Below are 23,551 nucleotides of genomic sequence, written 5' to 3'. Positions count from 1 at the left end.
AGAGAAAACTAATATAAGAAGACATTTCGAATTAAAATTATTATCTGCCTTATCTTTTCATTGCAAAATTCGACTATTAAACTTGAATGAGAACAACTAACAATAAACCAGGAATATAAAACTGCTTAATAGGCAGGCAACGGTCCTCCAAATGATTTTTTCCCGTTTTTAAATGAAATAAATGAAAAGCACACATCGACGCCTCCGAACCATAGCATACTAAGTCTGAAAAGTGAGTTTTTCAGTAGAAGCTCTCAAAGTATGGAAGTTTCATATATCTTACGGGCCATGCTAAGTACATTTTTGCTTATAACTTTGGTTTGGATTGGACGATGATTACCAAAATTTCAGAGAATATAAGAACATTAAAACATGCTAAGTCGACTTAGCATACTATGGTTCGGAGTCGTCGACATATGTTAGACATCAAAAGCCCAAATTGCTGAATATTACATGATATGATTTTAATCAATTTTTTTCTCAAATGTGTTTATAAGACTTTCTGATAACGGTAGCCTAATATTAAGTAAGGTTTTATAGGATGTCCTCAGTATATCGGAAGTTGACATGTTTGTAATTTTATTATCATACCTTTAAAACGATAGACCTCGAAATATATAAATCTTTGGAATTTAGCACATACATTGCTATTACTCCTAGGATATTTGGTATAGAAAATGGGATATATTGGTAAACTAGCAATATAAAAAACCATAATAGGCATAATACCTAATGTGAAGGATATACCAAAGCCTCCGTCAAATACATAACATAGAGTCTCACGATGTTGCCAATTTGTTTAAAAATACATGTTTTACATGTCATTCACCGATTTATAAAATTAGGACATCTAATAACAAGTAAATACGTTCTAAGTTCGACCGAACCAAACTTTTATACAAGTAGTCGCCGATATCGATGACTTTTGGTAATATAATTACAGCCAATTGGGTTTAAAAAGTGCCTAAACTCCCAGACACTAAAACATTAAAATGTGAACCATTATTTTAATTTTTGGTAGAAAGGTTTGCTACCATATGAGAATTCAATATTATAATGACACCCCAAAATGCTAAATAATAGGGAGTACCATTATATGGGGGCTGTTGTTAAAAGTGGGTCGATATCGCCATTTTTTGTAGGGAGATTTGCTACATAATGGAAACTTAAAGTACCAAATTACAGACAATTCGGTTGAAAAATGTGACCAACAACCCCAATTGCGAATATTGGGGGTACCTTTATATGTGGGATTACCCCTAAACATATGTCAATATTAATGTTTTTAGTAAGTTCGCTATATATCGAAAACCAATATGTCAAATTAAAGACAATTCGGTTGAAAAACGTGGCCAACATCCCCGATATATCCCATTTTTATATTACCGAACAATCAATCAAATCTATTTTAAATATTGCGATCACTATCGTGATTTCGACATAGAATTTTATTCTGATCAATAATATATACAAATACTTTCTGGGGTCTCAAGGTTGCAAAGGGAATGACAAATTTAATATACACTTCACCATATGGTGGAAGGCACAAAAAGCTTACTTAACATTTTGCTGCCGTCATGTGGAAATATTGGGAACAAATTAATTATATACGACAATTCCAGCTCTTGACGTCGAACATATATATCTTTACTCAAATTTATTTTCCATGAATTCGATTATTACAAAAAATATATCCCCTGAAATTTTAGAAGGGAAAACAACGTTTGCCTGTTCGACAATTGCACTACTTATAACTAAAGAACAAAAATTGTAAAATATCCGCGTACCTTTTTTAACCCTCAGTCATAAACATCAGATAGTAGATACTCAGTACTGTAATGTTACTTTATGTGAATGAAATCGTATTATAAACAATGTGTTTTGAACTCTATACTACAAAGAATTGTATTGAAATATGTGCTATAGCTTCCGATGTAACGATCAAGATCGGTATATGGGAATAAATATAAAAAGTTAATCTATACCAACAATTTTCATTGATATTTCTTACCCAGAAAGTTTGTTTATACAGGTATGAATAGAAATTCAAAAACAAGTCTGGAATACCGAAAATTTTTCCTTAACAATATTGTTATGGCAAGACAACGTTTGCCGGGCCCGCTAGTTTGATATATATTTTGTGTATGTAGTATGCACAGCTTCAGAGTAATACTCGTCCAAAGGTGAACATTTTGTGCGATCAAATTTCCAAAAACTAATTTTTCGGGAAAATTTTTTAACCTTGACTATTGAATGATATGGGTACCCGCGATCAGATTTTTTACGAGATTTTTTGTACTTCAATGCAACTTGTAGTCCATCTTAGCCGTCAAAATAAACATGGATTTGAAAATAAATACCCAAAGGGTAAATACCCATTTGTTGGTATTTACTATATTGAATCGGTAATCCAACATCTTACACCCTATTTCCGGGTTTCTGTTATCAAATCGATATAGAATGGATAGTTTTACGGTACTTTAAAGACGTGGGTACCCGAGTACCCACCCGAGTATTTACCCAAAAATTGGGTATAAACTCATTAACTGCCGAACCACTTGACATAGGTGGCCAAAATTTTGCTTACATGTTTTTAATGTCAAAGCAAATATAGAAATCCAAATTGGGGTCCCTGGGTCCAAGTTTTGATATAGCCCCCATATAACCGTATCTCCCTATTTAAGGTATTTTTTGTCTGTTACACAAATTTTACATGTCATTAATATAATGAAAATAATGACGTAAGCTCCTATATTTTTATTATTTTTATCATATTTCGTGAAAATGTGCAACTTGTTTACGATTATTATAATATATTCATATACTTATTTTACGAAGGAAGACATATATCAATGCTTTTGGCCAATTTTTAATTTTTTTCCTATTCCCAAAATTAAACCCTTGATAATTTTTTTATGTGTACAAGAAATCATTGATGTATCACAAAAACAAAAAAAAACGATTTTTTGAAAATTGAATATTAAACCAGTAAGGAAAGTAGTAAAGTCGGACGGGGCCGACTATATGATACCCTTCACCACTTTGGGTATATTCAACGGATGAATCATAACAGACGTCGCATTTTTAAAAGACCAGTAAAATGAAATTGTATCACTAAACATGTCATTCTGCAACCGATACTAAATTTTTCATTTGGTCAGATATAGAGGCTATATCTAACTTAACACACATCATTCTATACCTAATTCATTACACTGTGTCACTGTGTTCGTGCAAATCGAAAGATATATAGAGACTTTGGTGCACCAAATACATTAAATCGGACTAAAATATATATGGGAGCTATATCTAAATCGGAACAGATTTCGATATAACTCCCACATTTACATATATATTTGTCCGATTTTGCACAACGTATCCAATTGAGACTTGAATGACATTATTGCGTTTTGTTTAAATTGGTGCAGATGCAGCCATAGCATACATATGTATATCTCATTCCCGGGAATGTGGAATTCAAAATTTTCATTCCCGGGTTCCCGGAAATTCCCGGGACTTTTTACAACATTTATAAGTAAAATATAAGCGTGTAGAATTAATTAAATAATTTTAATTGTAAAAAATTGACGTTCTACGTCATTGTGCAACAAAAATTAAAAATAAAAAGTAAAAGTTTTTAAACTACCGGTACATTCAGGTCGCTTGATTTATTTCTTTTCATTTTGATTCAAAAAGTTCCAGCAATAAAAAATATTCTCTCCCATTCCACAGAAGTTGGTTTTATGGACTTTTACTCACTTTAACTATAACTTGGCACATTCGTATTCCTCAAAGTCTCTTAAAACTTTAGTAGAGATATAATTTTTAGTAACGTCGGTCACTGATTCAAGCTTTAATATATTTTTGTAATATCTGTAAAATTAAATGATCGATGGAATTTGGTTGAAATTACAATGTTTCAAGACAGCATCTGTAATAAAGCTTCTATTGGTTCTTTAAATGTATGGCATGATACCACCAAAAGAACCCTTCTTTAGGACTTTCCCATCTGAAACAGTTGCAATTTTTCGAATTTCGAACCTACCTACCTGTTTCACTTCTGTACACATTAAAATATCTTTGTGATATACCGGTCCATATTCCAGCATGAGAGTAAAACGGCAATTTTTTATAAGTTGAAAATTTTGGTAATAATTGTACGTATATTTAGAAATATTATTTCCCATTTTCCCGGGAAATAATATCGGGAAATCCGGGAATATCGGTGTAAAAAAAATCGGGAAATCCCGGAAATACCCGGGACGGGAATTCCCGACCCCAATCACTACATGGTACGCAGACGACTCAAAATCTGCCCGAATGAAATTAAATTTATAATAGGTTGCAGAAAGACATGAGTATGTTCCTTCGAGGGAACATTGACATGCAATTGTAAGGATACATATGTACAATATACCAAAAGTGGTGAAGGGTATCATATAGTCAGCCCAGTCGGACTTTACTACTTTCCCTACTGGTTTATATTCGGTAATAACATATTTATGTTCGAATTCCACATTAGATGATCTTGATGCCTAACTTATATGTACCTTTATGGTTTCTCAAAGATATTTTCAATGATGTGAAAAATGTCTGCATTGAGAACGACTGTACAAAAATGTGGACCTATCTAATCTAACAACAAAATCTTCCTACTAATTGCAAATCAAATCCCCCAAAAATGTGAGAATATTCCAAATCCGATAGCCTTTCATCAGGATTTAGATGTATGACATAAAACTGACAATTCCATTTAAAAGAAGTAAAATGATTTTAAGTTCACCTGGTCCGAACTTTTTATACTCTACACCATGAGGATGACAATCAAAGTATTTAAAATTAAATAAAATTAATAAGGTGAAACCTTATGTTAAGATAGGACCTTGAACATACCGTTATATGGGGCTATAATAAAGCAGATATCACTATTGATATTTTTGACAGCCAATGAGAATACAAAACCAGTATGGAAAGTAGTAAAGTCGGACGGGGCCATCTATATGATACCCTTCACCACTTTGGGTATATTCAACAGATGAATCCTAACAGACGTCGCACTAAATACTAAATTTTTAATTTGGTCAGATACAGAAGCTACATCTAAATATGAACCGATTTCAGGAAACTTAACACACATCATTCTAGACTATCTATCTAAATCTGAACCGATTTTCAGGAAACTTAACACACATCATTCTAGACCTAATTCTTTACGCTCTCCTAAATTTCGTGCAAATCGAGAGATATATGGGGACTTTGGTGCACCATTTACACTAAATCGGACGAAAATATATATGGGAGCTATATCTAAATCTGAACCGATTTTCAGGAAACTTAACACACATCATGCTAGACCTTATTCATTACGCTGTGCCAAATTTCGTGCAAATCGAAAGATATATAGTTACTGTGGTGCACCATTTACATTTAATAGAACGAAAATATATATGGGAGCTATATCTAAATCTGAACCGATTTTCAGGAAACTTAACACACATTATTCTAGACCTAATTCATTACGCTGTGCCAAACAGTTTTTAGTTAGTGCTAACACCTCACTCAAAGGTGATAAACCCCAATTTCATTTTTCGTAGTTACGGATCCGTTTAAACCAAAACAAAACAAAGCACAGTCACATATAAGCGAACCCCGTTAAAATGGGAAATCCTTCTAAAAATAATTTGCATTCCGCATTCGCATATATGGCAATTCCTATCAATCATACGCACTACGACATTGCAAACTTATCATAATTTTTCGGAATATCCTTTGCAATATATACATTTCCAATTGTATAATAATAACGTTTTTGTTATACAAAAAAAATCAATTACTTCAAACCGAATAAACACTCCGTCGTGGGTTTTCATAATTCTCAAATTTCACAGAACGACAACTGCGATGGTGTTTTTCCTGTTTGCGAAATGTTTTTGTTGTCCTTCTTTTTTCTGTTTTGCTTTCACTTTTTTGTTTTCTTTAAAGATATTGTGGGTGGCTAAATGAAAATGTTATGCAAACATGCCTACCAACCGAACGGCCATCACCAATGCCGTCATCGTTGCCGCAACCATTCAGCGTCAACATCTGGTGAAAATTATGCGAAATAATAACGTTACAGAATACGCGCGTTGGTTTTTCTTCTCTTTTTCGCTTGGCTCAGGTATCTCCAACTGCAGCTTGAATCCAGGTGAAACGAGTTTTTTGTTTTTGTCCATGTGTGCAATTGTGTTTTGCTCTGCGTGTATGTGTTATAGCCCCAATTTTTTCTGATTTCCTTCTTATTTTTTTTTTTTTGTTGCCTGTTGTTGATAAAACAATAACATGGCCAGAATGACACAGCTCTTCTTATTTTTTATTGCTGAAAAACACTAAAGCAATGCCAATCGGTCCATGTACCACAACCAGTTGTTGTATGGCCATTTTTCCGAGGGATTTATGAATATGTGTGTGTGTCCATGTGTACATGTGTGCACAAATACATTTATGTATAGTGAGATATATGTACACTGCTAGGTATAAACGACCAGGCGAATGCATGAGCGAGCGAATGAACGAACGCGTACGTGAGAGTCACGTTATATCATTTGATCCCATAAAATAACACAACGCTCAGATTTGTTGAAATTTTATTACATTTAAACAAATTGCAAATTTAATTTTAGTACAACTGAATTCGAATTCGAATATGGCGGTTACGGCAAATGTGAATGGAAACATCAACATCAACTGCGAACGTGAATTGTCTTCGTGTGAGGATATGAGCATATGTGCATACGTGTGCGTGTGTGTGTGTGGGTTGCGGTAGTGAAAAAGTGAAACAAACGTACGTTTTAATTCCACCTTTTATAGCTTTGGAAACGTTTTATGTCTTTGACAATAGATACGACCGAGAACAAGCATTTACATGTGTAACACCCTGTTACGGCACAAACATTTGCCAATAAAAATATTACGAAATTTCGTACGTTTTGCGGCATATAAAAATATCTGTTATTGCATCTGATGACAAAATAGCAGAATTTGATTTAATCGAATGTATTTTTTATAATTTCATTTCTTTATGCAAACCAAATTAGGGCAGGATATATATTAAGATCTAAACCTCTTCTAACAAAAGGCTGCTTCGGGTCAAATATTATCACCACGGAATAATAAATGAGATCATTACTCTGTTTACAAAAATAAATAGACGGAGTATAAAGTTATCATTTTGACGGCATGTAGATTATTAGCGTTAAATTACCATTAGATCAGACAATAATATATTATTATACTACTACCGAATTTCGAAGTTTGTAGCTATTCTCATACCCAGTAATAAAAAGTTTAGTGCAGCAAATTTGGGTTTATATATCTGCTGTGTGATGACATTCTGGCGTAGGAAACAAAATTACAGACACTTTGATTGAAATATTCGTCTAAGGCCATAAAAATACCTAAAATAGGTCCGAATCTTTATTTATGGGTGCACGTTGAAATATGGGCCTATAATGATATATTTCTGCGATTTACCCCTATTCCAACTATCTTACAGCCACATCGATGAGTAAATGGACTTCAAACCATCAAAATAGGGTGGGAGCTATGTCAAAGCATTGGCCAATATAAAAAATGTCGTACAAAAAATTACTTACCCTCCAAGAATCTCTTTTGTCATTTTATGAAAATTTGAGGTTCCAAATGTATCGACAACACATTTCTGAGGTCACAGTCTGTGTACTCTTTATTAACATTTTGCAACGCTGTCTAAATTTGTTATTCTATTCTAACAAAACATTAACCTACATATATTCTTTATCCACATGCCCCATAGAATACATACCTGTGTATATGTATATATCCATTTCCCCATTCAATCAACATTTTACAACTAATGTCATTAGTTCGGAATGAACAATTGCTTCTGTTTTCGATTGAAATCTGCCTGTCATGTAAACTCTTTAATATCCGTCCATTTAAGTTTAATGACTGCATATTATATGATTTAGAACGTTACTTTTGCATGTTTCCCATCAACGAAACTCTCGCTCAATTACTTACGGTCATAATTAATATATTAAAATTTCATATCGAATGAAAATGGTGAAATGGCGGACGGCAAATATGTCTATGTGGCTGGGCAGCTATGGGTGCAGTGTGTGCGTGTGTAGTATATGTGGTTGTTTTTATGGCGGTTTGAGCGCTCAAAGAGCCAACGTGCTGAGGTGATTTTAGAAACAAAAAACTATAAAAACGTTGCAATGGCCAACTATAGCGATATCTAATGGTAAAATGTTTCGTTTAAAGTCTAATCATCCATAGCCTACCCAAAACACGCATTCTAAAGTAATTAATTTAAATTTATAGCATGCAAAAGTCGTGATAATCAGGAGGGCCTAAAAAGGGGCCTTCTATAATTCTATATACAAATTTAGAAGATGTTTATACTGAGAAATACGTTTATAGTAGATTTCAAACACTTGACAATGTATATAAGATTAATATTTTTTGTGAATGTTGGAGATATTCTCAAGGTCATTCTAAAAGTGTTTATTTTTAAAACATGTTGATTATCACTTCCATAGATAACACCATCGTCTTTTTCAATGCTCTCTAAAGCAGTGCCTTAACTTTCAAACTAAGCTCCCGCTTTCCAGACCCATATAAGAAACTATAACCTAATCATAAAAGAGATGTCAGTAAATGCGTCTAATTCTGCATGGCCATTGAGCAGGAAATGTCTATCGTCACGGATCACAAATAGTCAATTCGCCATTTTTAATACGGGCGGGTACAACTAAATGACTGTAATTCAACACTACGCACATATACACACGCACTCAACCGTGTATACATCATACGATTACGAGTATATATAGCATGTACGAACATTGTTGAGAGTGGAATGAAAACAAATTAATACAATTATTACCAACACAAACACATGTGCATGTTAACATATACACATACACATGCCAACATTTATATATGTGTGTGTGTGAATGAATGACCATTTGATAGTTTGTTAGTGGCAATCCTGCTAGGCTGGACGTCATTTAGTCTAGGTTAGGTTAGCTATGGTTCATTTGAAGCAGTCACTCAACGAGTCAATAAGTTAGGTGGACATGTTGTCACTGGGTGGTCGTCTAAACTCACACCATTGTGTATGCAATATTTGAAAACAGTGGGTCAAACAACATGTTAACATTTATTAAAAATCTTGGAGTCGATCTTTCTATTTCTTTCTATGCACGATACCATAAAGGGCAAAGTAAAAAAATGAATGACGACTTATAAAAAACTTTTAAAAATATTTTTCAAAGAACAAGCATGCTAATTTTTACTTTAAATGTTTACCAATAGTGGCGGATATATTTTTAAATATATGTTTTCAGAGGACTAACAATGAGCTCCGATTTAAATATATATCAATTGACTATTTATACCCTACACAACTATGTTGTCAGGGTATTATAGCTTTGTGCAGCCCCAAGAGTTTGTAACGCCGCGAAATATTGGTCCTAGACCCACCTTGAAGTATACCGATCATATCTCGACTAGCTGAGTCGATCTAGACATGTATGTCCCTCTGCCCATTATAATTAGTAAACACGATACAGGCCACAGTTATGGACCAATCTTCACGAAATTTTGCATGTAGGATGGGTTCTGGCCCTATTGTTTTTGTTAAAGATCGGTTAATATTTAGAGGATGAAATGGACCAAAAACTTTATTTCTGTCTGATATTCTGGTCACTCCAGAGGCCGCAATTATTGCCCGAACATCGCGAAATTTTACATGCAGAAAGGGATTGGGCCAAAGAATAAGCATGCTTGATTTGATAAGGATTGGTCAATATTTAGCGGGTCATATGGACCCTGACTTTTGTGTGAAAAATGACAAAATTTGTATGGTATGGCGTATATATTTACTCCTGAAGGATATAGACCCGAGAAGTTGTTAGTGTATCCAAGAGGAGTGGTTGACCTTTAAATTGATACCAATTATATTATCGTATGTGTATTTATATATTATTTAGTAACCCGTTACCACACTAGAGGGTGGAAATATAGCGCTGATCGCTTTGAAATTTTCCATGAGATTTCCGTTATGTTCAAGGACAACGCTTATAATTTTCGGTGATGATCAGATAATAATTTTGGGATGAAGTGGACCGAAAACTTATTTTTTGTGGTTTTGTTTTCGAGTCGATCTATATGCCACACTATACTGCTCCGCTCACTGGTTTTTATTATATACTCCAGAAAGCATCACTTTTTTAATTTATTATTTTTCTAAGGACAATTTTTTGGAAAAAAATTATCCCAGGACTGTCAGTGTTCCCAAAAAATCCAATAATGTGAGACATTTATATGGAAACTACACCGAAACTTTGGTCAAGAGGATATTTTTTTGAAGAGAATACCAAATATAATATTGTAGTCATGTTGGTTGAAAGCGTGTCCAAATTCCCAAAAATTGGGAAAATGTTATATGTCACGTTATGCTGGGGCTACCCTTTAATGAAATCCTAAACCTTGGAATACCGATTGTCTATACAAAACATCTTAGTAGTAGTGGCAATGTATGTGCAAAATAATTTCAACAGTCGAAGGGTACAGCCTTGAAAAAGGATTTTGTTTTTAAAAAATTTGGGGATAATATCATTAAGATTCTATTAAAAATGTATATTTTTTAAGGGCATTCAATAAGAGTGGACTATTTAAAATATACATATGTCTTCCAAGGACTAATAATAAATGAAGACTTTAACAAAGTGCGTATTTTTCCCACTTTTCACTTTAAGAAATCAAAACCTTTATATTTTTAAAGACCATTATTAACAAATATATATCTTAATGAATATCGACAAAATTATTCAAACTTGTTTATTGGTTTGTGTGTGTGTGTTTTTTTAAGCACAGTCTATTAATATGCTTTAACTTTTTTAAAGTACCGCATAATATATGAATGAAGTCGGTCATTCCAAAATAAAGATACAATTTGAAATCACATAAATATTGTCAATGTATTTATTCAACAGCAAGAAATTATATTTTTTATTTCGTTATGCACTGTTCAAATTTCACAAAATTGCGTTGACTGTGGGTACACATTTATGACTCGTTTCCTTCCTCTAATGCCCATTTTTTCGGCTGAGCTATAAAAAAACTCTGTTGTCCTATTACCGTTTCGACATGCAAAATATTTTCAATGACTGTAATAACATCGACCACATACCGGTAATATGAAGACCAAATTTTTCCCATAGAAAAATACACACATACACATTCACATTTGTATGCCGATGGGTATGTGTGTATGTATCTCGTAATGTGAGCAGCACTATGAAATGCTTGTAAGCACCATTAGCCAAGGCGTAGTTAAGGCTATATAATTAGAGGTAAATAGCTTTCAATAAACATGGCTTGGAAAATGCCCAAAAGCTGGCATCATTATGTGCATTTTAGTGGACACATATCCAAACTATAATATATATAAACCTAGATTATGGTCGTGTGTCCTGGTACGTGCGTATGCGCCAATTGAAACTGGCAACGTAAAGTGTTTTTGCCAAAAAAAAAAATTGTACATGCGAAAATGTTTAACTGCTGAAAATGATTTATTGGTCGAAAGGAGAATTATTGTGGTGGCGATGAAGATTTATAGAAACTATGTAGCTGTTTACTCTCACACTCGTTCACAAAAATTAAATAGCTTTGTACAATTAATGGACTGAGCAAATCGAGATGTGTAGATGCATAGATACAGGGTGAACAATTCTCACTCATCTTTGAAGATAAATAAAATGGCTAGATATTAAAAATATAGAGTAACTTCGGGTAATGTGGGCCACCATTTTCTTTTTTTGATATTGTGGGCGTGACAACGGTAAAAATAAAAACAAATCGTTTTCACAACATAGTTGATTTGTTGGCTAAATATATTCCAGTCAGTCAGTCAGACATTATATATATTTGTCTATAAAAATGTTATTGCATTATATTTCAAAAAAAAAAAAAAAAAAACTCTAAACTCTAAACAGTATGAGTGGGTAATGACGGTCAATAAGTTAAAGGTAGGTTGTGGATTGGTTGTGATAAATTTCAATTTATTGCACTCTTGTTTTGGAATAGCCCCCATTTAAGGGTACCGCCCCATTTGCACCTGTAATTTCGCATATCAAGTTTTCAGAGGATAGAATACCTCCTCGCATATTAAATGCACCCATGTTTCGAACTCGTCCTCATGAAAAGGTCCCATTTTTTATAGCGGTCCACATTACCAGACATTGAATATTTTTATTTAAAAATAATTATCGACTTCAAAAATGAATAAAAATTAAAAATCACCGATTGTAATTACAGCTAAACATATATTTTTGTTAAAGAAAAAAAGAAAACCACATAAATTCTTTATATTCGAGAAAAACAAAGTGTTCGACTATTTTTCAAAAACGTTCGACTATTGCGCTAAATGCTCAAATCACACTTTTACAATCAGACCTACATTTTCCAATTTTTCGCAATTATTCATTAAAAACCAAGTTTGATGTTTGTTTTCTCTAATTAGTAAAACATTTATCATGACGGCATTGACATATTTCAAGCATTTTGTTAGATATGGGGGGTGGTCCACATTAGACGCATAGTCCACATTACCCGAAGTTACTCTAGAGAAGTTGGTAAATTATATATTGCTTTGCAAGGTGAGAGTTTGGAAAAGATTACACTATATAGTTCAAATTCGACGATGATTCTAACTAAAAAGCTTTAGATATCTGTTAACATGAATTCCCTATATTTTTTAAAGCAATGTAAACCACACAAGGATGCAGCAAACTGAATGTCAGACCCGTAACCCCTGAAATATGTCTAAACACTGGGAAATGAAATCATTATAAGACGGTCGTATTCATATGGGTCTATTGATTTCACAAAGCTTATTAAAATTTTTAAATAAGTCAAATATTTTGTAATATTTTGAATGAGAATAAAGAAATTCATGGTATAATAATATAAGTCCAGTTATCAAACCGGTAAAACCTTACAGTCGCTTGCGTACTTCATACAGCGGCGTGCAGAAGGCAGTGGATGTTTGTACTTTGAGCCTTTTTTACTCCTAACCAGTTAGGAAAGTAGTAAAGTCGGACTGGGCCGACTATATGATACCCTTCACCACTTTGGGTATATTCTACCCTTCACCACTTTGGGTATATGCTAGATTTTGTTGAAAAAATGCTAGAAAGTGCTAAAAAATTTAAAAAAGTGCCAGAAAAATGTGCTAAAAATTTTTAGAACAAAATTGTTAATATTTAATAATGAAATATTAATCAGAAACCCCATTTATTCTTAACGCTTATTCGTTGTCGATTTAAACATGTCCGTCCGATTGAGGTCGCAATATTTAAGACAGAGCTTTGGAATTTTACACATACGTTGGTACTACTCCTATGAGATTTGATATTGGAAATAGAATACATCGGTCGTTTTTGGGTACACCATACCCCAATATTTGTTTTTTAAGCTTTTAGGGATATTTTTCAACCTAAATTACTGTATATTTGTATATTGTGTTCTACCTGGATATATAGTCTTCTTACTAGAACTTATCAATATTGGTCCACTCTTAAGGGTAGCCCTCATCAATTGCATTGGTTCTAATTTGATTGTTTAAATTTTGTTGAGTAAAAAATCTCCTTATCAAAAATTATTAATATGGGTCCATATTTAGGGGTAGCCCCCAGAGAGCGGTACCCTCCCCATTATTCGACATTTTGGGAACGTCGGACACGCAACCGAATTGACTAAATTGTTTCTATTTTTTGTTTTGATGGGGTTTGAAGTCTTCCTACTAAAATATAAATACTAATAATGTCAAAATTTGGTTAAGGTAAATAACTGTAATTTCACATTGCGTACAAATATGAAGACAACTATCAATTTTCGTCCTATTTGCGTACTTTTAAGTTTTTATAATCTCATTCCCAACAGCGACTTTAATATAAAAAATATGTTTGCCGGAATTTTTCTATTTTGGTCTTTATTCTGGCACAATCCCAATATAAAGAGGTACGCTCGCCTTTTCGGTAATCCAAAGTGGTTATAACTTGGCATTCGGGATTCCCGCTGAATTAAAAACTTGTTTTCAGAAAGTTCCAATATAATTCATGTTCATTATTATTACATCGCTCTCATAAAATGTATAACTTAATTTGGTTTTTCATTTTCCCAAACAAACAATCTACCAACAGATAATGTCATAGTCACCCCATGAAGTAACCGACCATTTTTTAAGAAATTTGGAATGCACGGCACATGCTGGATAGCATTGGAAAATTTAATTCATCGCGTAAAACATAGCGAAAATTCAATGCGTCAATATTAAATCGAAAAACGGGATTTTTTTGGATTGAAACAAAATTTGTAAAAAAAATTCCTAAAAATGCTAAAAAAAGTGCTAGGTGCTAGATCAATTTTTTGGCGCTAACCGAGTTCAAAAAGTGCTAAATCTAGCACTAAAAGTGCTAAATTGGCAACACTGCTCCTAACGGACGTCAACTTTTCGAAAGAACATTAACATGAATGTAAACGAACTCGAAAATGAGATCTTTATGCCTTTCTAGAACCTACGTTAAATTTCATTTCATTCGGGCAAGTTTAGAGTATTTTGCGTACAATAGGACAAATTTATGTAAATCAACTAATCTCAATCAGACAGCCATTTGAAATCTTACGATTTTGAGCGTGTATCTTGAATCCCCATCCGGCTCATAATTACTTTCTCTACAAGACAGTTGTTGTTACCTACAAAAAACGGTTGAAATGACTCCGCAAATCACTCCAGAGACTTCATTCATTATCACATTATCAAGATTCTTACATCGGTTCAAGGTCCCACAAGTTAATACACTGTGCTTCCTCCACTGTGCTTCACATAGCGCCTTTGATAATAGAAAACTGTTGAATTTTGATTCGTCTGACCCGATTACACGTTTCCAGTCAAAACATTGTTCAACTTTTGGGCTGGTTGAAAAATTTTTGCCTTGACTTCGTAGTTTTTTTTCGAAAATATAGGTTCTTGTCTTTGTTACTGCTGCTATAATATGGACGTACACAGGCCCCGCTTTTAATTATACCCGGCACCAAGCCCCAAAAATACCTCTGTCGCACCCTCTTGCAAATTGAAAAGATGCTCTTGAATGCTTCACCGACCACGAAAAAATGAATACCACAAAGATGCAATAATGAAGACTCAGGATTTTATATCGATAATGAAAGATGTTTCAAAACGTATAGAACATGTTACGGACAAACAAGTGGCCAATGTTAAAGTGGCCATTGAGACAAACTTATTGTGTGAAAGGGAAGACATCACCTTGAGGGGAAGTAAAGCCTCCCGAATACTGTACAGAATACATCTCAAAATGCAACATACTTGAGTCCCAGAATACATAACAAGTTAATAGAATTAATTGGAGAATACATACAGAAGCCTATTGTTGAAGAAGTGAAAAGTCTTGTATTTTTATCGGTTTTAGCGGATGAAACTATATATGTATATTTTTGACAAGGTATCTAAAAAGACAAAGAATGTTTCCTTTGCTACGTAGAATTAGAATGATTAACAGGAAAAGAATCTTCGACCGTCATAATGAACACAGTAATCAGTTTGGGTTTGGATGCAACATTTTTGAGATGTCAAGGATATGACGGCGCGTCTACCATGTCAGGCAATTATAATGGAGTGCAACAAATATTCAATCAAAATTCATTTCTGCTGTTTACATTAATTATTCTTTTCACATTTTAAAATTAAGTTCAAATGCGACTGAAGTATATTCTTTACAATTTTCGAAATTTGCACATTCTTTAGAAAATCCAAAAGGTCTGCCACTTTATGAAGAATATTTCGAGAAGCAAATAAATCTTTCAAATGATTACATTCATATTGTAAAATACGATAGATTCAGCAGCATGATTGCGTACAAATATAGAAGAGATAGTGAAATCATTGGAAAAATAGGGGAAAATGATATGATTTAATTTGGATTTATTTTTAAGAAGTAGAAGTTTCACGTCAAATGTAATGAGTTCGAACTCCGAATATTGTATAGTATTACATTATTTGTACCATATTTGAACGAACTAATTGCAAATATAACAAGCAGATTTCTCGAAAATGTAAAAATAGTTAAAACATTATCAAGAATTATAAAATTTTAATATTAAAATTTTACAGAAATCATACAATTTTATGAAAAAAGTAACTGAAAATCAAATGCAAAGCCCACGTTATTCTGTTTATGCATAAATATGTAGTAAATACTGAAAACGTAACTAAAAAATCCAAAAATAGAAGACTTGATTTGAAATACACATTATTATTATTTTTTAACTAGCTTGCCCGGCAAAAGTTGTCTTGCCTTGTATAGCTTGTCTGTGAGTGTATAGCTATCGTATGAACTAGGATAAAGCCAATCGGTGAAGATCTTCCTTATTTTTTAACTTGGTTTTTGGTAAAAAATCGGCGATTTTCCAAAAATATTTTTTCAAAGGTCCGCCATTTTGTTAATTTTAGAGCGAAGTCAATAATCCTAGTTCATACGAGAGCCAGACATGTACTCTTTCTAACACCTTTGGAATTTTGGGATTCCGATGTTTCAGTGAGGAGTTATCATGCCCGCCATCAAAAATAAGGACTTTTCTTTGATCACAAAAAACAACAACAAAACAACAACAAAACAACAACAAAATTTTTTTGTAAATTATTTTTCTTCCTCTTTAAATCTTCAAATAAATATGTGCAAAGTTACAAACCTTAACAAGCATTGGTATTCATTTACCAGCCCATTTAAAATCTTAAAAATAAAAAATCGAGAATGGGGGGGTTTCCCTTAAATGAATGATACACCACCAATTTTCATACAAAACATCTCAAAATAACTACTACGACGCGGTGCAAAGAAAATAGCTCGATAGTAAATTCGTGGAAATGCAAATAGGCTGCATAATATTTTAAGACTAAAATCAGATAAATCCGTTCAGCCGTTCCCGCATTTTTCAAAACCAATATTTTGCAAATTTTTACTGCTAAACCTTCCGGTTAACGATGCGAATACAACGCAAAAGGAATTATTAAAATCCGATGAACCGTTCTCTAGTTTTTAGCAGACAACGCACATCATTTCATTTATATATATATAAGAGATATGCAAAACATTTAATATATAAGCAATACATAAAGAGTAATGAAGTTATATATATTTGTGTTAATACATTTTCAAGATTAGTAATGCCTTCCCATATATTTTCTATTAAACATATACAAATTAAACGTGCGTACAAAAGATGTATATTAAAATAAACATAATCATCTACCAATCCCATATTTAAGGAAGGCAAAATATGATTTTTTTTTTCATTTCACATCATCGGTACAATCAGAGAAACACATTGAGAGGTAAATATTTTTTAATACCAAATAATTATGTGGAAATGCAAATATATTTTTTATTGGTCATTATTTATTATCAGTTCTGAGTTTTATATGAAGAACAAATTGAAGGCTTACTGTTTACAAAAAAACTAAACAAATTACATAACACACCAAATAACTTCATATCGCTAACAGTCGTATTATACAATAAACAGTATATGCTCGCAATAATAACACCATATTCTGCATTATATGGCTATGGACTAAAAACAAGGACCAAAACGAAGCCAAACATCCAACGTTCACATGAAATCAGTGGTAAACTGGTGCCCAAATAGGTGGAGCTGCAACACTACATACATTCAAATCCTGTTGTCTAATGCCACCCAACAACACACTAATGTCAAACATTACACTGCCAACATTCTTTAATTAATTTACTAACATTGGATCGTCCCATTTTACACGGTAATGTCCGGCCCAGTCATGTCACCAATAATGTTACCATCGTTGTTGTCAAAGCTAATATTTTTATTACCCATGGGTATTGTATAAACATGTTTCCTGGACATTTTCCCTGTCGTTGCTGTTGATCCCTGTTTGTGTTTTCGATGTTCCCCCTCCTATTTACGTCACACTGGATGAGCAAACTAGGAATTGAATTATGCCTATGTTCCACTCAAATAACAACATTTGTGGGTGATGCTTACGGAAGCGTTTTTATGGCCGTATTAGATTGTGACCTAAGGTGAGAGTGGCTGTTATGAGGTGTTATCCTGTGATTTTATGACCAACTTCATTAATATAATTAATTGTGAACACCTTTTGATTTCCTGTTCAATATGAAATATGGCGGTGTAAATTCATAAATGGAAAATTATGTTGTTCGTGTTGTTGTTGCTGATGGCTAAGAGTGATTATACATATTATTGGATATATTTATTAGAATATGCTAGAATAAATTTTGGAATATTTAATAATAAATCCATAAATTCGGAACAAAACAATGTCGCTTAGGCATAAAACCTGAGGGCCATAAGTGGCGATGACATGAAGAATAAAAACTCACTTCGATTGATAATCGAAAAACATATTTCGTCAAATAAGATTCGCAGTTTTCTCATCGTGTATAATGCAGACCCATCGTACATCACGAATTCTCGAGAAAGAGTCGAAAGTTCAAAAACGTATATTTCTAAAACTTTCGAATTTCCACATATGTAGCTAATTAAGGTAATAAATATTAAGAATGGTGAGATTAAGATTATAAACACTGCACTGAAAGGGATTTCAAAAAATTAAAGGATATGTTGTGATGAGACACATTTTTTATTGTATAAAATGTATAAAGCTCATTAGAATCAAGGTTAAGGATACAATAACGTTGTCCTTACATCTGGGAGATGACAAGCATGTTTTATCACGGAACACTCAACCAAAAACTGTATGACCACAAATCCAGATTATATGAAGACCATGTACATACGTTTACTGCATATTCTATATTAGCGGTTTTTTATGTATTCCTAGCCTCCGGTTATTTGTGTTTATTAAAAGTTTTCTCCTTACGATGTATCCATGTGAAAAATTACCCGCACACACACATACAGTCACATAGATTGTATGTGTGACAGAGTTCAGGGAAATATTTCCACATACTCGTACATACAATATGAGGAAATAGTTGTTTAGTTATTTGCATTAATTTTTGCACAACTCCTAACTTTATTTATATTGGTTGGAATTTCTAATTAGCTCAGGTCTCATACTGCACCAAGAGTCAGGAGGCACGTGTTCGCGTACAAAAGGGCATGTTTGTAAAATAAGTAAACAAGAAATACCCTTAGGTAATAGCTGGGGAGACTGGTCGGAAGGTAGGATGCGAGTAGAAAATCGGATGTGTGAATGTGTAAAAACAAAACACAGACATAAACAAACATTTCAAATGTCTGAAAAATTTTCGCATGATATTAACAGCAGACAGATGTGGTAGGGAATAATAATATCATGGAATTTTGATGTAAATTAAATAAAAACTCCAAAACTCTAAAATTATTATATGTAGTTGAAAAAAAACTACGATGACTATTATTGAAAATAAAACTAATTACATAAATAACACTTAGTATGTGAAAACTCGTATACATACTATATATATATATATATATCGTATATATATATATACATTTTACCTTTAATCTTTACCTTTAATCTATAATTATCATCATTATTTCAACTCACTTTATTTATTCATTTTTTTTAATTTCTTACCATTTCAGACTATCCCCGTGTCGATGTTGGCCCGCAAAATCCCTTACGTGTGGAACGTGATCACGTTGCCAAGCTGGATTGTCGAGTTGATGCCAAACCAATGGTATCGAACGTACGATGGACCCGTAATGGCCAGTATGTTAGTACAACTCCAACACATACCATTTATCGGGTTAGTCGTCATCATGCCGGAAAATATACCTGTACCGCTGACAATGGCCTAGGAAAAACCGGCGAAAAGGATCTGATTCTAGATGTTCTATATCCACCGATTGTGGTTATCGAAACGAAAACACATGAAGCTGAAGAAGGCGAAACGGTTGTTGTTCGCTGCAATGTCACAGCAAATCCACCACCCGTCACAATAGAATGGCTAAAAGAAGGTGCACCAGATTTCCGTTTTGCTGGAGAACTACTTTCATTGGTGTCGGTCAGAGCAGAACATGCGGGAAATTACATCTGTAGGGCGGTGAATCAAATGCAACCCTACGGCTCGAAAAGAGTTGAGGGAGTTGGAAATTCTACAGTGGCATTATTGGTGCGTCATCGTCCTGGTCAGGCATATATTACACCCAATAAACCAGTGGTTCATGTGGGTAATGGTGTCACTTTGAGTTGTTCGGCCAATCCACCGGGATGGCCTGTGCCACAATATCGTTGGTTCCGTGATATTGATGGAGAGTTTAGTAACACCCAGAAGATTCTGGCTCAAGGGCCGCAATACTCAATACCAAAGGCCCACTTGGGCAGTGAAGGTAAATACCACTGTCATGCCGTCAATGAACTTGGTAATGGCAAAATGGCAACCATCACATTAGAGGTGCATCAGCCGCCACAATTTATCGCCAAGTTGCAACAACATATGACACGTCGTGTTGGCGATGTTGATTATGCCGTGACGTGCAGTGCAAAAGCTAAGCCAGTGCCGATTATTCGCTGGATTAAAGATGGCACAGAAGTCCTGCCTGGCCGTAAAATGTACGACATCAAGACCACTCCCACAGAAACGGCGAACGGTGTTGTCACCATCCAAAGTATATTGAGATTTAGAGGAAAAGGACGTCCCAATGGTAATCAATTGGTTCCCTCAGATCGTGGCCTCTACACCTGCCTGTATGAAAATGAAGTGAATTCGGCCAACTCGAGCATGCATTTACGCATCGAACACGAGCCCATTGTCTTGCATCAATACAATAAAGTCGCCTATGACGTGCGGGAATCCGCAGAGGTTCAGTGTAAAGTTCAAGCATATCCCAAACCAGAATTTCAATGGCAATTCGGAAATAATCCATCGCCATTAACAATGTCATCGGATGGCCATTATGAAATTAGTACCAGAGTCGACAACAATGACATCTACACATCAATACTAAGAATAAATCACCTCTCTCATTCGGACTATGGAGATTATTCATGTCGTGCAGTGAATCCTTTGGATACCATACGTACGCAAATACGACTGCAGCCCAAAGGGCCACCAGAGAGGCCGACATCGTTGAAGGTCTTGGAAACCTCACATAACTTTGTCATACTCAGTTGGATACCGGGATTCAATGGAGGCATGTCGAATACCAAATATTTGGTGACCTATAGACGGGTACCCACTCCCAAAGAGCAGCTACTATCCGACTGCAACTCCGTTTACAGTTATGCCTCCACCAGCGGCATGAGTTCACCCGAATGGATGGAATTCGATTGTTTCCGGGAAAATCCCTGCAAAGTGGCTCCGCTCGATCAACATCAAAGTTACATGTTTAAGATTTACGCCTTAAATGCCAAAGGCAGTTCCGGCTACTCCAACGAAATGCAGGCCACCACGAAAGTGAGCAAAATACCGCCGCCCCTCCATGTCACCTATGACCCCAATTCACATGTGGTGGGCATTAATGTTGCTGCCACATGTTTGTCTCTAATTGCAATTGTCGAATCGTTGGTGAACCGTGAATCGCCCATGGCCACGTGGGAAATAGTGGACACAGTTTCGTTGCTGCCTTCGGGCAACGAGGCCACCTTCAAAGAGACCACGATTAATCATATAACTCAAAGAGCCCATTACTCGGTATCGGGCCATCGAACAACGATGGGACGTGCTGAGGACATGACATTGGCTCTGGCCGAGAATAAACAGCCGAGTCCAGCGGTGCGTGTTAAATTATGTTTGCTTTCTAACCACAACCACTGCGGCGAATATGCGAACGCTGAAAGTAAGTATGATGATAAACACACATACATACACACACAGAGCAATGTAATGTTCTTTAGAAGACAATTAGGAAAGTTGTTAGTCGAAAACAACGATGATGATGCCATTGATTGAGCAGAGATTTGGTCATTAATGAACTTTATTAATGGACATTGTACAGTGGTGGGCAAAAGTGTAGATGGGACTAGTAAGAAGTAAAAATGGCGTTACGTAAGTTCGGCCTACTAAACTTTATATACCCTTCACCACGTGGTGTACATTCAACATTACTTAAATCGGTCGGAACTTTTATATTTGTGATCTTTGTGATTGTATTATGTGGCAGTAGTTTGTTCATGCTTTCAGAAATAATGCTCCAAATTACAGACACTCGGGTTGGAAAACTGGGCTAAGAACTTCAACTTCAATATGTCGAATTTTAGAAACTTCAATGAAAATATCCGATTAATGACTTTATAATACGGAAAATGGGGCGGGATCTTAATTTGGCGGAATATCAAAACTTGGACATATATATATATATATATATATATATATACAATCGTCGAGTTGATGCATTAGACTTATAAAGACAATTGTCTAGTTTATGGTTTCCACATGCCAATATATCGTAAAGTCAAATTACAGCCATTAAAATCGGAAAATGCAGCTAAAATCTCTAATATACTGATAAGGGGACGTTTATTATTTTTATTATTTTCCGTATACCAAAACGTTAACCAATATTAATCAATTTAGGTAGGAAGTTTTAACACCCCATCAAATCCTGAAAACTCAGTATTGATTATTTTTAGTATGGAGATTTTATACTCAAAAATAACACAAAATATGAAATTACAGCTTCCCTCAAACATGGGCCAACAATGAAGGCAGACTTTCTACATATTTTCTACATAAAACTTGTCGAAAAGTTTCAATATACAGAATATTGGGAAGTACCGTTATATGGGGGCTATTCTGAAAAATCCAATCCATTATTTATAACTTTTAGTAGGTACATTTTCTATCCAATATACCAAACTAAAACTGATTAGGTTATATTAGTGCTACCCTACAAAGAGGACCGATAATTGGCCAATGCCAAGTTATTCGCAATGATACAGTCTCTATTTTAAGGTCCCGACAATGGATGTTGGACCCAAAGACTTTGCCTATTCTCTCATTGACATTTCATTATAAATATTCATCTATCTGTCTCCAAAACTTTTGTACACCACTGTAATTTTTCCACTCTATTAAAAGTCTTCGCATGACAAACGGGACAATAGTGAAGAGTTATTAAGTTGACACAGCTAGTGAAATTTGACGTTGAACTATGTCATCCGTTTTTGATTTTGCCACTTATTCTACAGAGCATTGGAGGATTGTGGTACAAAAGAAATTGGTTTAATTAGACTTCACAAACTAACGATCGGAACAAATGCCTTCCATTCCTACTACTCTCCCTCCCCTCCATTACAACTTGTCCAACAGTGGCAAATCGGGTTTTGTTTGCGTAGCTTCTCCGTTTGCAATGCGCCAAACAAATACCATGTCCTATATTTTCTACGAACTTTTGTGCCGGTCAGTTAGGGTACGATGTCATGTCATCATTCCGTTTTCAGTTTGCTCGGCTAGTGGAGCGTTACATTTCGATTGTGATTCGTGTTTTTTTTCTG

At 34.4% G+C, this 23,551-nt stretch overlaps 1 protein-coding gene across 1 annotated transcript in view; it reads left to right on the top strand.

Annotated features, from left to right (window-relative positions):
- The window catches only part of LOC133337823 (uncharacterized), a gene marked incomplete at its 3' end in the record, with an annotated part of 91,609 nt that overhangs the window by 36,935 nt on the left and 31,123 nt on the right, over window positions 1-23,551 (top strand). The window contains exon 4 of the mRNA XM_061546027.1: window positions 19,699-21,894. Coding sequence (XP_061402011.1) covers window positions 19,699-21,894 — 2,196 coding nt within the window. The remainder of the gene's footprint in view (window positions 1-19,698; window positions 21,895-23,551) is intronic.

The sequence above is a fragment of the Musca vetustissima genome, unplaced genomic scaffold (assembly GCF_032173495.1).
Source record: "Musca vetustissima isolate MV318-11 ecotype Yass unplaced genomic scaffold, APGP_CSIRO_Mvet_v1 utg994, whole genome shotgun sequence".
NCBI lineage: Eukaryota > Metazoa > Arthropoda > Insecta > Diptera > Muscidae > Musca > Musca vetustissima.
This window is presented reverse-complemented; position numbering and strand designations above follow the sequence as displayed.